We start from the raw sequence: 16,022 nt of genomic DNA, 5'->3' as shown, positions 1-16,022 counted from the left end.
GGACTGTTAAGGACACAAGATAATGCTAATTATGAAAGACTGAATAATAGAAACACATGTTTGAATTATGCATAAAATGAAAATATTGGCATTTTAACACTGGACTTGAAAGGCCAAAATATCTCAAACAGTCAACAATGTTTTGAACTATTGCACAAACAAATACATAAGCCACTGGTAAAATAGGAGAAAGCTAGGAATCATAAAATGAATTTAAATGGTGCACTTCTTACTTTGCATTTTCTTCTAAGCATAAGTTGCAACTACAGCCTCTAATCATAGCATTAGGCATTCAGTGACACAATGAAGGGCACAAAACTTGAATCAGATTCCCCTGCAACACTACACTGAGTAACTAAATTTATAACTGACGAAATGCACTCAGCATCCTTGAGACAATTTTAGGTGATCAGGTTGCTCATCTTCTTGGCAGAAAGCAAGTGATTAACAGCTTGCAAACTTAGCCTTCACAAGCTAAAGTACTGGAAACCCTTTTTCTTTCTAGTTTATTGAGTGTAATTTTCAACAGTACCAGAACAGAATTTGTAACAACCTCTAATTATGCAAGGGAAGGCATATAACAGCTAATGAAAATAGCTGCAATAGTAAAAGAACTAAGCTGATGCACATTAAAAAACAGATGCAACACTCAAAAGTTTCATTGTCATTCAAAGCAAATAAACTGACTTTTATGTTACCTATTTGATCCATTTGTTCACACTAATGCATTAAGAATAGAAACACCCAAAGTCCTAGTTTCAATTCCACCCTCGGGCGAGTGTTTGTGTGGAGTTTGCACATTCTCCTCGTGTCTGCATGCGTTTCCACTGGGTACTTTGGTTTCCTCCCACACTCCAAAGGTGTGCAGGTTAAGTGGATTGACCATGTTAAACTGGCCCACAGTGTCCAGGGATGTGTAGGCTAGGCGGATTAGCCATGGGAAATGGAGTGTTACAGGGAACGGATAGGCCGGTGAGTCTGGGTGGGATGTTCTTTGGACTGTCGATGTGGATTTGAGTGGCCAAATGGCCTGCTTCCACACTGTAGAGATGCTCTGATTTAAAGGACCTTTCACATTGCAACCTGGGTTGAGAAAAGTGGCCTGCAACTAACATAGGCTTATTTGTGGGTTTTGAAACCCCAACCGTTTCAGTAAGTCTTCCTATATTATGCATCGGGTTAAATCTTCAGAAGTTGACAACACAAACTGTGTTACTGAAAATGCTGGACTGCCAGGGAATCTGCTACTGCAGCAACTTATAAAGTCCCAGTTGCAGGAAAACCTGCAACATAGGGAATCATGTTTATTGGTCCAACCTTCTAAAATCCTTTAGCTTCCCAACATCACCACTTGCACAGACTCACAGCTTAACTTAACTATTGGTGACACATCAAGTAGCTTGAGATTGTATACCACTTATTTCCACAATCACCAAGTTACAGTTTCATAAAGAAAACTAAGAGGAAAGATAAATTAACATTTTTATTCCCTCATAATAGCCTTTTAAAAGTCTATTTAAATATCACTCATTTTAGTCCAAAGTCCCCACACAATTGTCCAAGCCGTCAATTTTTCTTTAAAGAACTGCTGGTGTTGCATAATATTAATATCCCAAAATGTTTGCTTCCTATATACAAAGCACAAAGAACAAAGAAAATTAGACCACAGGAACAGACCCTTCAGCCCTTCAAGCCTGTACTGATCCAGATCCTAGATCTAAACGTGTTGCCTATTTTCTAAGGATCTGTATTCCTCTGCTCCCTGCCCATTCATGTATCTGTAAATGATGCTATCATGCCTGCCTCTACAACCTCTGTTGGAAACATGTTGCAGGCACCCACCACCCTTTGCGTAAAGACCTTTCTACGTGTATCTCCTTTAAATCTTTTCCCTCTCGCCTTGAACTCGTGACTCCTAATAATTGAGTTCCCCACTCCAGGAAAAAGCTTCTTGCTATCCACCATGTCTAGACCACTCATGAATTTCTAGACGTCAATCAGGTTCCTCCCCCCACCTCAGCCTTTCTTTCTAATGAAAATAATCCTAATCTACTCAACCTCTCTTCCTAGCTAGCACCTTCCATACCAGGCAACATATTCTGCACCCTCTCCAAAGCATCCACATCCTTTTGGTAATGTGGCCGAACCAAAACATGACCTGCTAACTCTTGTACTCAATACCCCGTCCGATGAAGGAAGGCATGCTGTATGCTTTCTTGACCACTCTATCAACCTGCGTTGTCACCTTCAGGATACAATGGACCTAAACACTCAGATCTCTCTGTACATCAATTTTCCCCAGGACTTTTCCATTCACTATATAGCTCACTCTTGAATTAGATCTTCCAAAATGCACCACCTTGCATTGCCCAGGTGAACTCCACCAACCATTTCTCTAACCTATCTATACTCTGCTGCATTCTCCGACAGTCCTGTTCACTATCTGCTACTCCAACAATCTTAGTGCCATCTGCAAACTTGCTAATCAGACCACTATACCTTCCTCCAATTCATTTATATATATCATAAATAACAGTGGCCCCAACATGGATCCCTGTGGATCACCAGTGGTCACAGTTCTCCATTTTGAGAAACTCCCTTCCACTACTATTCTCTGTCTCCTGCTGCTCAGCCAATTCTTTAACCATTTAGCCAGCACACCATGGATCCCACGCGACTTCACTTTCTCCATCAGTCTACCATGGGGAACTTTATCAAATGCCTGACTGAAGTCCATGTATATGACATCTACAGTCCTTCCCTCATGAATCAACTTGTCACTTCCTCAAAGTATTCTATTAAGTTAAGACATGAACATCCCTGCACAAAACCAGGCTGCCTATCACTGACAAGCCCATTTTCTTCAAATGTAAGTAGATCCTAGCCCTCAGTATCTTCTCCAGCAACTTCCCTAACACTGATGTCAGGCTCACTGGTCTACAATTACCTGGATTATCCTTGCTACCCTTCTTTAACAAGAGGACAACATTAGCAATTCTCCAGTCCTCCAGAACCTAAGCCATGTTCAAGGATGCTGCAAAGATATCTGTTAAGGGCCCTAGTTATTTCCTTTCTCATTTCCCTCAAGAAACTGAGATAGATCCCATCCGGACCTGAGAACTTGTCCACCTTAATGCCTTTTAGAATACCTAACACTTCCTCCCTCCTTATGCCGACTTCACCTAGAATAATCAAACATCTATCCCTAAACATCAAAATCCATCATGTCCCTCTCCTAAGTGATTACCAACACAATGTACTCATTAGGAATCTCACCCATTTTCTCTGACTCCACACATAACTTTCTTCCTTTGTCCTCGAGTGGGCCTACCTTTTCTCTAGTTACCCTCTTGCTCCTTATATCTGAATAAAAGGCTTTGGGATTTTTCCTTAACCCAGTTTACGAAAGATATTTCATGACCCCTTTTCGCCCTCTTGATTCCTCATTTCAAGTTTGTCCTACTTTCCAGATACTCTTCCAAAGCTTTGGCCGTTTTCAGTCGCTTAGACTGTAATGTTTTCTTTTCCCTCTTAGCTCGTCTCTCAATTTCACCATGTCATCCATGGTTCCCTAACCTTGCCATTTCTATCCCTCACTTTCACAGGGACATGTCTGTCCTGCACTCTAATCAACCTCTCCTTAAAAGCCTCCCACATATCAAATGCCGATTTACCCTCAAACAACTGCTCACAATCCACATTCCCCAGATCCTGCCTAATTTTGCTATAGATGGCCTTCCTCCAATTTAGCCCTCTTCCTTTGTCTTTGTCCAGGAGTATACTAAAACTTACAGAATTGTGATCACTATTCCCAAAGTAATCCCCTTTGAAACTTCAACCACCTGGCCAAGCTCATTCCCAAACAACAAGAGGTATGTATTTGTACCTCTATTTCACGCTCACTGTTGGGAGGTCTGTAGTACAGCCCCAACATTGTTACTGCACCATTGCTATTCCACAGCTCTGCCCGTATTGCCTCACTGCTCGAGTTCTCCATAGTGCCCTCCTTCAGCACAGCTGTGACATCCTCTCCCACCAGTCATGTAACATCTCCACCACTTTTACCTCCATCTCTATCCTGCCTGAAGCATTTATATCGTGGGATATTTAGTTGCCAATCATGTCCTTCCCTCAACCAAGTTTTCGTAATAGCAATAACATCATACTCCCAGGTACTAATCCAAGCTCTAACTTCAGCTGCCTTACATACTACACTTTTCACATTAAAACAAATGTACCTCAGATCACCTGTCCTTTTGCATTCATCATCTGCTCCCTGCCTACTCATAGAGTTATAGAGGCGTAGAGACGTACAGCATGGAAACAGACCCTTCGGTCCAACCGGTCCACACCGACCAGATATCCCAACCCAATCTAGTCCCACCTGCCAGTACCTGGCCCATATCCCTCCAAACCCTTCCTATTCATGTACCCATCCAAATGCCTTTTAAATGTTGCAATTGTACCAGCCTCCACCACATCCTCTGGCAGCTCATTCCATACACGTACCACCCTATGCATGAAAATGTTGCCCCTTAGATCTCTTTTATATCTTTCCCGTCTCACCCTAAACCTATGCCCTCTAGTTCTGGATTCCCCGACCCTATTTATCCTATCCATGCCCTTCATAATTTTGTAAACCTCTATAAGATCACCCCTCAGGCTCCGACACTCCAGGGAATACAGCCCAAGCCTGTTCAGCTTCTCCCTATAGCTCAAATCCTCCAATTCTGGCAACATTCTTGTAAATCTTTTCTGAACCCTTTCAAGTTTCACAACATCTTTCCGATAGGAAGGAGACCAGAACTGCATACAATATTCCAACAGTGGCCTAACCAATGACCTCCCACCTCCTGTACTGAATACTCTGACCAGTAAAGGAAAGCATACCAAACACCGCCTTCACTATCCTATCTACCTGCGATTCCACTTTCAAGGAGATATGAAACTGCACTCCAAGGTCTCCTTGTTCAGCAACACTCCCTAGGACTTTACCATTAAGAATATAAGTCCTGCTAAGATTTGCTTTCCCAAAATGCAGCACCTCGCATTTATCTGAATTAAACTCCATCTGCCACTTCTCAGCCCATTGGCCCATCTGGTCCAGATCATGTTGTAATCTGAGGTAACCCTCTTCGCTGTCCACTACACCTCCAATTTTGGTGTCATCTGCAAACTTACTAACTGTACCTCTTATGCTCGCATCCAAATCATTTATGTAAATGACAAAAAATAGAGGACCCTGCACCGATCCTTGTGGCACTCCACTGGTCACAGGTTTCCAGTCTGAAAAACAACCCTCCACCACCACCCTCTGTCTTCTACCTTTGAGCCAGTTCTGTACCCAAATGGCTAGTTCTCCCTTTACTCCATGAGATCTAAACTTGCTAATCAGTCTCCCATGGGGAACCTTGTCGAACGCCTTACTGAAGTCCATATAGATCACATCTACTGCTCTGCCCTCATCAATCTTCTTTGTTACTTCTTCAAAAAACTCAATCAAGTTTGTGAGATATGATTTCCCACGCACAAAGCCATGTTGACTATCCCTAATCAGTCCTTGCCTTTCCAAATTCATGTACATTCTGTTCCTCAGGATTCCCTCCAACAACTTGCCCACCACTGAGGTCAGGCTCACCGGTCTGTAGTTCCCTGGTTTGTCTTTACCGCCCTTCTTAAACAGCGGCACCACGCTTGCCAACCTCCAGTCTTCTGGCACCTCACCTGTGACTATCGATGATACAAATATCTTAGCAAGAGGCCCAGCAATCACTTTTCTAGCTTCCCACAGGGTTCTCGGGTACACCTGATCAGGTCCTGGGGATGTATCCACCTTTAGGCGTTTGAAGACATCCAGCACTTCCTCCTCTGTAATCTAGACATTTTGCAAGGTGTCACCATCTACTTCTCTACAGTCTATATCTTCCATATCCTTTGCCACAGTAAATACTGATGCAAAATATTCACTTAGTACCTCCCCCCATTTTCTGTGGCTCTACACAAAGGCCGCCTTGCTGATCTTTGAGGGGCCCTCTTCTCACCCTAGTTACCCTTTTCTCCTTAATATATTTGTAAAAACCCTTTGGATTCTCCTTAAGTCTATTTGCCAACGCTATATCATGTCCCCTTTTTGCCCTCCTGATTTCCCTCTTAAGTATACTCCTATTTCCTTTATACTCTTCTAAGGATTCACTCGATCTATCCTGTCTATACCTGACATATGCTTCCTTCTTTTTCTTAACCAAACCCTCAATTTCTTAAGTCATCCAGCATTCCCTATACCTACCAGCCTTCCCTTTCACCCTGACAGGAATATACTTTCTCTGGATTCTCGTTACCTCATTTCTGAAGGCCGTCCCTTTACCTGCGAACATCTGCCTCCAATCAGCTTTTGAAAGGTCTTGCCTAATACCGTCAAAATTGGCCTTTCTCCAATTTAGAACTTTAACTTTTAGATCTGGTCTATCCTTTTCCATCACGATTTTAAACAAATAGAATTATGATCGCTGGCCGCAAAGTGCTCCCCCACTGACACTCAGTCACCTGCCTGCCTTATTTTCCAAGAGTAGGTCAAGTTTTGCACCTTATCTAGTAGGTACATCCACATACTGAATCAGAAAATTGTCTTGTACTCTTCCCCTTTGTCACACTAACTTCATTAACTAGGTCCTTACAGGCTTTAGTTACTACCTCCTTACTGTCCACTAACCTCCTCATTTGGTTCCCATCCCCCACCACATTAGTGTAAACCCTCCTCAACAGCATTAGTGAAAGTACCCCCTGGGACATTGGTTCCAGTCCTGCCCATAGGCAGACTGTCCAATTTGTAATACTCAATGCAGAAATGCTTGGCTTCTGTTTAGATTAAACTTACCTCAGCTTGAAGTAAATTCTGTGTTTAAAAACAAATCTTACTTGTATAAACAAGTCAATTATAAAATGGTTGTTCACTCTCTCTTAGTTGCATCATAAAATCTGGAATTTAGAGAAAACAAGGACAACTATTCATACACGTAGCAGTACTTACCATGAACAAAAGGAGGACAATTTGGAAATCGTGACATACTTAATGGATTAAAAGGTGGCGAAGGAAAGCTACATGGAGGGAAGACAAAACTATTGGGAGATGGAGGTGGCACACCACTGTCTCGTTGGTTTTCTGGCTTCTTCTCTTGATGTTGTTGATGGAGAAGGTCATTCAGCATTTGTTTTAGCCTAACAAAATATAGCAAAAAGCACTGTTTACTAATAAAACTTCAGGTAGATTACATTGACAAAGAAATGATTAAAATGTAAACTTTTTGTACGACAATAAAGTAAAATAAAAGATAAAAACATACAAAAACTACTCAAATTCTGGCAGTAATAACTTTTAAATTGGCTTTGGCAGAGAGCTCATACTGTTATCTTGGTTGGCATAACACTCTAGAAAGATATGGATTAAATAAGAACAGCTTTCCCAATGGTCAGCTTTAATGAAGCTGGCATGTTTCCTCAGGTTTAGCTAGTGATTGTTACATGTTTCTCCCAAGAACTAACAACATAAAAAAAAATTAAATCCACTGCCTCACAGCACCAGGGTCCCAGGTTCGACTCTAGCCTCGGGTGACTGTGTGGAGTTTGCACATTCTCCCCGTGTCTGCGTGGGTTTCCTCTGGGTGCTCCGGTTTCCTTCCACAGTCCAAAGATGTGCAGGTCAGGTGGATTGGCCACGCTAAATTGCCCTTAGTGTTAGGTGCATTAGTCAGAGAGAAATGGGTCTGGGTGGGTTACTCTTCAGAGGGTCGGTGTGAACTTGTTGGGCTGAAGGGCCTGTTTCCACACTGTAGGGAATCTAATTTAGTCTAATCAAAAGTCAGAAGCCAAAAGCAGGCTCTTGCTCACACACAAAGAAAACAGGGTGCCTTTTAATTTTGTGTTTGCAAACTTTGCATTCCAATGCTGCTGTCAAGCAGGGACTCATGTGATAGATTGGAGCAGGATGCAACTTGGGGGACACTTAGTTTGCTCTCAGCGCTCAATCACTGTGTACCAATTTGAATACGGACAGCATCCCTGTTCTGCTTTGCCTTTTAGCAATAACAGAAATTGCTGCAGAAACTCAGACCAGACTGGACTTGACATACAAACTTGTTCTTCTCTCCCCAGGTATTCTCAGGCTTGTTGAGCTTCTTCGGCAGACAAGCAGGAGGCTGGAAGAAAACAGCAAGCCAGGCAGCATCAGGAGATGGAGAGGTGTAACCCCTCCTCAGGACTGGGGGTGGATGTAAGGGGAGCTGCAGGTATAAGTATGGCAGGTAGTGAAGTGGGAATAGGTGAAGACAGGTGGACTGCACGATCTGGTTGGTCAATGCAAGGATTGAATCCAGTAGTTGGCTGGGTGGAGTGGAAGGAAGTCGGGGGATGGGAACGGACGTTATCTGAAATTGGAGAACTCAATGTTGAGTCCTCCGAGCTGTAGGCTGCTTCAGTGGTAGATGGGATGTTGCTCCTTCAATTTGCAGTTTGGTCCGTTGTGGCAATGGAGGAGGCCAAGGATAGTCATGTGGGAAAGGGAGTGGGAAGAGGAATTAAAAAATGGACAGTGACGGGGAGCTCCAGTAGGCCCCCACAGCCTGCCTGAGATGCTCGGCAAACTGTACCCTAAGTTTACGTTTGGTCTCCCCATTGTAGAGAAGACCACATCAGGAGCACCTGATGCAGTAAACTAGGTTGGAAGAGAGGCAGGTGAAACTTTGTATCACTTAGAAGGACTCTTTTGGGGCCTGAATGGAGGTGAGGGGGTGGTTTACTGGCTGGTTGCATCTTTTCCGGTTGCAGGGGAAGGTACCTGTGGGTTCAGGGGGTGAGTGGAACAGTCCTTGCAGAAGGCAGAGAAGGGTGGAGGTAAGATGTTCTTGGTAGCGGGATCTAGTTGAAGTTGGCGGAAGTGTTTAAGGATGATGCATTGGACAGGGAGACTGGCGGAGTGGTAGATGAGGACAAGAGGAACTCCGTCGTTATTGCATTTGGAGAATGGGGGTTTAGAGCAATGGAATGGGGAATGGAGGTGGTGCATTGGAGGGCTGTCTGGATGATGGGTGGGGGGGGGGGGGGGGGGGGGGGGGCCAGCACATTGGTCAAAATAAGTGGACATATAGAATGTTTGGGAGTGGAATGTCCACTCTTCCAAGTGGATGCGATGGAGATGGAGCAACTGGGAGAATGTTGAAACTTTATTGCTGGAACAGCACAGCAGGTCAGGCAGCATCCAGGGAACAGGAGATTCGACGTTTCGGGCACAGGCCCTTCTTCAGGAATTCCTGAAGAAGGGCCTGTGCCCGAAACGTCGAATCTCCTGTTCCCTGGATGCTGCCTGACCTGCTGTGCTGTTCCAGCAATAAAGTTTCAACTTTGATCTCCAGCATCTGCAGACCTCACTTTCTCCAACTGGGAGAATGGGATGGTGTTGCTGGGTTGGGGGGGGGGGGGGGGGGGGGTGTAGTTCAAACAGTTGTGAGAGTCTGTAGATTTATAGTAAACATATGTCTGGAGACTGTTGCCAGAGACAGAAATGGAAAGGTCAAGAAAAGGGAGAGACGTGTCTAACATGGACCAAGTAAATTTGAGGGCGGGGTGCAAGTTGTGGGCAAAGTCAATGAACTGCTCCAATTCAGCCTGAGTGCAAGACACTGCACCGATGCAGACATCAATGTAACAGTGGAAGATTTGGAGCGCAGTGTCTGTATAGGTACTGAAGACGGAATGTTCGACATAGACGACAAAAAGGCCAATCCGAGTGCCCATAACCACCCCATGGTTTAGAGAAAATGGGAGGAGTTAAAGGAAAAATTAAGGGTGAGGGCCAATTTGGCGAGGCGGAGGGGGACTGGATCGGTCTATTGGAGAGGAAAAAGCTGAGGGCCAAGAGGCCATCCTTATGGGTTATGGACGTGCATAAGGACTGCATGCCCATAGTGAAGATAAAGTACTGGGGGCCAGGGAACTGAAAGTTACTGAAGAAATGGAGGGCGTATTTGGTGTCACAGATGTAGATGGGAACTGCCTGAATCAAGAGGGAGAGGATAGAGTCGAGATACGACAAAATGTGTTTGGTGGGGCAGGAGCATGCCAAGATGATAGATCAACCAGGGTAGTTGGGCTTGTGCATCTTGGGAAGCAGGTAGAACTGGGCAGTGCAGGGCTGGGGGACTATGAGACTGGAGGCAGTGGAGGGGACATCACCGGAGGCAATGAGGGCACAGACATTGTGAGTGATTTTGGCATGATGGGTCAGATTGGGATCGTGGACAAGGGGGAAGTAGGGCAAGATATCGGAGGGGTTCTTCAGCAATTTCTGTTTTTGTTTCAGATCTCCAACATTCACAGATCTTTGTTTTATTTTATTTCCTTTTTGGTACCTTGCTACCATTTCCAGAACTTAAAGCTCAATGCACTTCCGTCTTGCCTTATCTTTTAACACAGACACAAAGCCATAGTGTCATAGTGACCAGCAATGATCAGTCAAGATGGTGGGTAACTTACCTCCACACTATGCAAGAATGTAGTTAGAGAACATTTGCATGATTATAATTATTCATTCCTATGTGGTGCAAAATTAAAAAGGAAAAAGGTAGTTCAACCATGTCTGAAAAAATAAATTTAGTATAATCTTGGATCCAATTATAAGACATACAAAATTGCTAGAAAAACCAGCAAGCTTGAGGTCTGGGGATCAGTTTAGGATTCACAAAGAGGACAAAACATTTGAACAAGATGGCCAAAATAGAGTAAGCATGTAAAATTGCAGGGATCTAAAAGGGTTTAACAAATCTACTGGAGTATTTTAAGGATGCAACTAGTGGAGTAGTAATGGGAGAACCACTGGATGTGGAATGGAGCTTATGGCCAAAACTGAAAGATATAAGCTTTGCTTTTCTTGTTATTCATTGGGGGAAAATTTCTACTCATTAATTATTGAATATAAAAAAGAATTTTTAAGTTTAGAAATGAGGGAAGTGTCAAGAGATATGATGGTACAGCAGAGGTAGGTCTTGGCAGAACACATTGGCAGAACACATAGGTGTCGTCTGATAATGGTACTGAGAGATAGCAAATAGATAAGAAATAGGAGGACAAAGATCTGATGACCCCGAGGAACTGTCCAGGATCAATCAATTCTCTGGTTAAGACTAAATAGTTAAGGTTTAAACCAATTGAATGCAACCCTGCCAAGCTGTCATGCAGCTGTGGACTGCTCTCACATGGTGATTCCATTCTTCCCGATCTAACTTTCTCTGCAGAACCACTTCAATGACTTCTCTTCCTACTCTAGGATGTTTGTTGCCCCACTAGAATCTATCCTTGATTGCTTCCTATTTTTAATCTATGTACTGCTGCTCGGTGACATCATTTAGGAGCACAGCATTAATTTTCATATGTATGGCAAAGATATTTAGCTCCCTGTCACTATCATGTCTCGACTGCTTCATTGGTACTAAATCCAACTGCTGACCAACATCTAGTACTGGAAGAGCACAAATGACCTCCAATTAAATACTGTGAAGACTACAGTTGTTATTTTCAGTCTCCATCCCATTCGCTGAAAAGTCAGTGATTGAGCAAATCTGTGAATGAACCTGGTGTGACATTTAATACCAAGATTCTGGCTCTACATTTGCACTAAGACTACCTATTTCCAGCTTGGTACATTGCTAAACTTTGTCAGTCTCTGCTCATCATGTCTTTAGATTTTCTAAATTTGACACTCCAGATTTGAACACTTATGCAATTGAGGCCATTCACAACTTTACTGCTTGTTTCATAACTTGCATAAAGTCCTGTTAAGCTAATACCCTTTTCTTACAGAACTAAAGATGTGTGAAACATCATGACTTCAAAATTCTCATTCTTATTTTCAAATCCTTCCATGGCTCACCACACTGAACCCCAGGAGCCTCTAAGATGCCCATGTTCCTCTAATTCTGACTTTTAGTAATTTTAGATTTTAATAATTTCATTACTGATGGCACGGTCTTCTGTTGTCTTGTACGCAAGATCTAGGATAACTTCCCTACAACTCTTCTGCCTCACTTTCATCCTCTTATACATTCCTTCAAATCTACCTCTTTGACAAAAGTTTTGGTCACTGAATATGGCTTGATGTCAGTTCATTATACTCCCAGAAAATTTATTTTATTAAAGGCAGTATATACATCTAAGCATTTATTGGTGTAGTGCCCTTGTCTTATTTTTGAAATTTTTACGAAGGTTTAACCTTTACTAAGTGTCCTGGGCCACTTTGGAGGTAATTAAGACGCAACCATGTAAATAACACATGGAGTCACTTGCAGGCCAGACCAAGCAAACGTACTTCCATGAATGGCAATGGTGATTCTGTGATTTGTTTTAATAATTATTCAGAGCTCATGTGCCAGTTCTCAAATTACCAAGACCCAGACATTGACCTGATAATGCTACGACCATGCCACTGTACCAATAAAATAACCCAAAACTGACAAGCCATTCACAAAGATCTTTAGGTCAGCTGAACTTCAATTTATCAGTGTTTTGTTTAAACCTTTTCACGTCTAAGGTAAACATTCACTATCCCTTTTCAGGAAGCATTGGCTTCAATATGCAATACTTGTAATAACAATTTTGAATGTCTACATACCGTTGCACGTGGTTCTGTTGCCATGCCAACTGCGTGTAACATTGGTTTAACTGGTGCATAATGATATGCACCTGTGGTGATCCAACATTACTGGGCATGACACTGTAAGGACCAGTGAGGAATGTTTGCAGGAGACATGAAAGTGCCTGTGTGGAAGTAAAGAGTTCTTTTAATCGGTCCACCAAATAATACATATTTAAACTGCAACAAAGTATACTTCCTAAAGAAAAATAGGTTTCTGCAATCTAGGCATGTTTATGCGACATCTCAAGTTCTATTTGGAGAGCATCTATTTCAAAAAGACATACAACACAAAATCTTCAAAGCAAATGATCAGACAAAAAAAATTATAGTATGAAAGAAAACAACTGATAAGAGCATCAGAAATTTCTAAGTATTTTGCCTATTTGCCTACAATGCCTGTTAGCTAAAAAATACATTTGTCCTAGATTGCCTCATTAAAGCAGGCATTTATTTGAAATGAACTGCAATCTGTTGTTATACATCAATACATAATATACAACATAACAATCCTAAACAAAATTATTAAGTTTTAGACCAGTTCATTCTTCCAGTAATAGAAGCCTTTGCAAACTGTATTTAGAAGAGCAGAATACTGATTTTTCCAACTAGGCAGCACAGTAAGATGATTAAAACTCAGTTTTCCCACTCAACAAGCATTAAGCTAGCAACACACAAGTGGAGCACTTGTTTTATTTTAACAAGGCAAAAATAAATCAAATCCTTGACATGGTCTTTTTAAAGAGCCGAGCATTTTGAATTTTAATTTTACCCTATTTGACTGCTTGAGATAATATGATTGTCAGTATAACTTTTAAGTGCACTGTGATGCATTGGGTTGTTTGTCCTTTCATCAATTCTTTACTTTTTTTTCTCCAAAACATTGGATGCCCACACTCTCAATTGTGCTACTATTCTAAGTTCCCAGCATCCTTGCTTCATCCTCATCTTAGAGTAAGGCTCTCTAACTATTTTCAAGGCAGCAACACTCTTCATTTGCACTTCATGTTAAGAATACAGGGTTTCTTCCCTGTTCCATAACATGCTCTGCTGATGTCAGAGTAGCATCATTGTTTTTGTTATCATTAGCATATTTACATCCCATGAAACCAGACCTCTCTCCAAATACATGCTGATACTTTTATTGCATCAATTTGAGAGTCGTCAACAAAATCCTTTCACCTTCAGAATAACTTTAGAATATTTCAGTCTTCCAACATTTCAAACAATCTAAGTTGATCCTTTTGTCTCTGAAATGGATCTTATGATCTTCTTTCAGATTTAAGTATTAATTTTAATTAGATTTTTCTCTGGCTCAATTCCATGTAGCCAAGCATTTAGTGCTCCAACAACTTTCTACTTGAATACATTTCTCTGAATTTTACTATTTTAATGTGATGATTTTGAATTGAAGACCTTAAATTGCTAACTTTAACTAGAATAACCTGAGTGCAATCCTTCCTTTGGAATGTCTTTTATACTCCATGTCGTACTTCAATATAAATCATCATAGTTTTTCCTCATAATTTTAGTGTGTCACCTGATAGATTGACAGTCACAGTTCACTGTCCTTTCTATCACAGAGCATAAAATGATATACATTATATCAACTGTGGCTCAACTATTGCCTTGTACTATATTGAATGTACTATAATCTTTTTGTCTTGCACACCTCAGGCCTCTTTATAAAGCCTCTTGATTGGTTTACTTTTGCAAGAAACTATATATTCCAAGCTTGGACTGTTTATACCCAAATTCATTGCTTTTTTTTGAGTATGTATCACTTAATTGTCTTCCCCTCAAAATATATTACTTCACACTTCCCCACAATAAATGCTTGCTTTCAACTATGTGTTTAAACTGCATTCTCCAGAGAAGTTCATTATAGTTTGCTGATGGACACACTTTATACTTTTAAGTATTGTCAGAAAATTCCCACTAAATTCCTCTTTCCAAATGTGAACTACCATGGACCATATTTTCTTCCCAATAACAGACATTTCAGGTTTGAATAACTGTCAAAGTACTTCTAATCTGTGTGTCTCTCACAATGAAAAGATACAAACTGTTCAAATGACAATCTATACAAAATAACAGGAAACCAAATATGAAAGCTGCAAACTCTTTTCAGGCAATGGGGGAGACAAAAGGAAAAATTCCAAAAATACTTCCCACCTGCTGGTCCTGCATCAGGGTTTGGCACATATTTGTGCTGAATTCTAATTGCCTGGTGAGTTGGTTTACTTGCTCTTGCCAGTGCTCCCTCTCCTCCACATAGGAAAGATCAGCTGCCCAGCGCAAGTTTTCCTGACGACGCATACCAACATTATGTTGTTTGTTTTTGTGGAACGAACGATAGTTCCCATCAGAGGAACATGTTCGCTTATCTTTCCACCTGTAGAAGTGACAGAAGGGAAATTATATTTAACAAGAAGCTTAGTATTATTTGAAAGTCAGTCAACAACTAATACAGTCAACAGTTTAAATGAGAGTTCATCGAAACAAATTTACTTGAATATAAGTTATTTATTAACATAAATCAGTGCCAATAGGTGTTACAACTGAGACAGACACAGCACTAGTCCCATGACTCCACACATCACAACAAAAATACAAATATTTTACTGAAATCTTGGAAAGGTCAATCATAAACAAACTTAGACCTGGTCTCCCACAAGAGAAACTTATAAAACCTGGAACAGGTATTACACCCTCAGAAGGAATAAACACAACTGTAAACAGCAAATGGGCTAATTATTTATGAAAAAAAATTGAAAAATGCACCTGTACTGTTTACTTGTCAGCTTACTCTACAGAGAAGTCTCATAATTAGGACTCTTGAATATAGCTTGTCTCAAAAATTTCTTGAAAGCCAATATGGCAATCCTACAGCCAACCTTTTTACAACTTCCTTACTTGGTATTTATAGCAAGAAATTAAGTAGCAGAAACTATATTAGAAAACATTAAAGTAACTATAATGCAGAAAATTAATATCTCAAATAGAATTTAATTCAGAGGACAGGTTAAAGCTACAAACTCTGGCTTTTTGACAATTGTCAAAACATTATACCTATGATCTGAGGACAGAAGGCAGCAATTATCATTTGTAAATCCTTCACACACAATATGTGAACAGTGAGAACAGGAGTCTCTTCGTCAAGCAAGCTTGATGTGATGTGGTGCCCTGAAGCTACAGTCTCGAGTGACAGGCTTGTGGCCTATCATGGGAAAAACTAGATATGGAATGGAATATAAGCCTGTGCTTTCTCTCCTCCATATGCTACGAACTGTGAGAGAAGGTGGTGGTGCTTTCATGAATGTGGAATTGACAAGTCTATCTTTGC

General features: G+C 41.4%; 1 protein-coding gene across 7 annotated transcripts in view; it reads right to left on the bottom strand.

The window, feature by feature from the left end:
* Positions 1 to 16,022, bottom strand: part of pcm1 (pericentriolar material 1) — a 149,608-nt gene that overhangs the window by 58,070 nt on the left and 75,516 nt on the right. For all 7 annotated transcript variants that reach the window (XM_043689917.2, XM_087988539.1, XM_043689942.2 and 4 more), the window contains 3 exons: positions 14,852 to 15,071; positions 12,656 to 12,801; positions 7,028 to 7,215 (listed from right to left, as the gene is read on the bottom strand). In XM_043689917.2, the coding sequence (XP_043545852.1) occupies positions 7,028 to 7,215; positions 12,656 to 12,801; positions 14,852 to 15,071 (554 nt within the window). The remainder of the gene's footprint in view (positions 1 to 7,027; positions 7,216 to 12,655; positions 12,802 to 14,851; positions 15,072 to 16,022) is intronic.

This window comes from Chiloscyllium plagiosum, unplaced genomic scaffold, assembly GCF_037043375.1.
Source record: "Chiloscyllium plagiosum isolate Xiang-an unplaced genomic scaffold, Cpla_swu_hap1 HiC_scaffold_1, whole genome shotgun sequence".
Taxonomy (NCBI): domain Eukaryota; kingdom Metazoa; phylum Chordata; class Chondrichthyes; order Orectolobiformes; family Hemiscylliidae; genus Chiloscyllium; species Chiloscyllium plagiosum.
The sequence above is the reverse complement of the archived record's forward strand: the minus strand, read 5'-3'. Positions and strand labels throughout refer to the sequence as shown.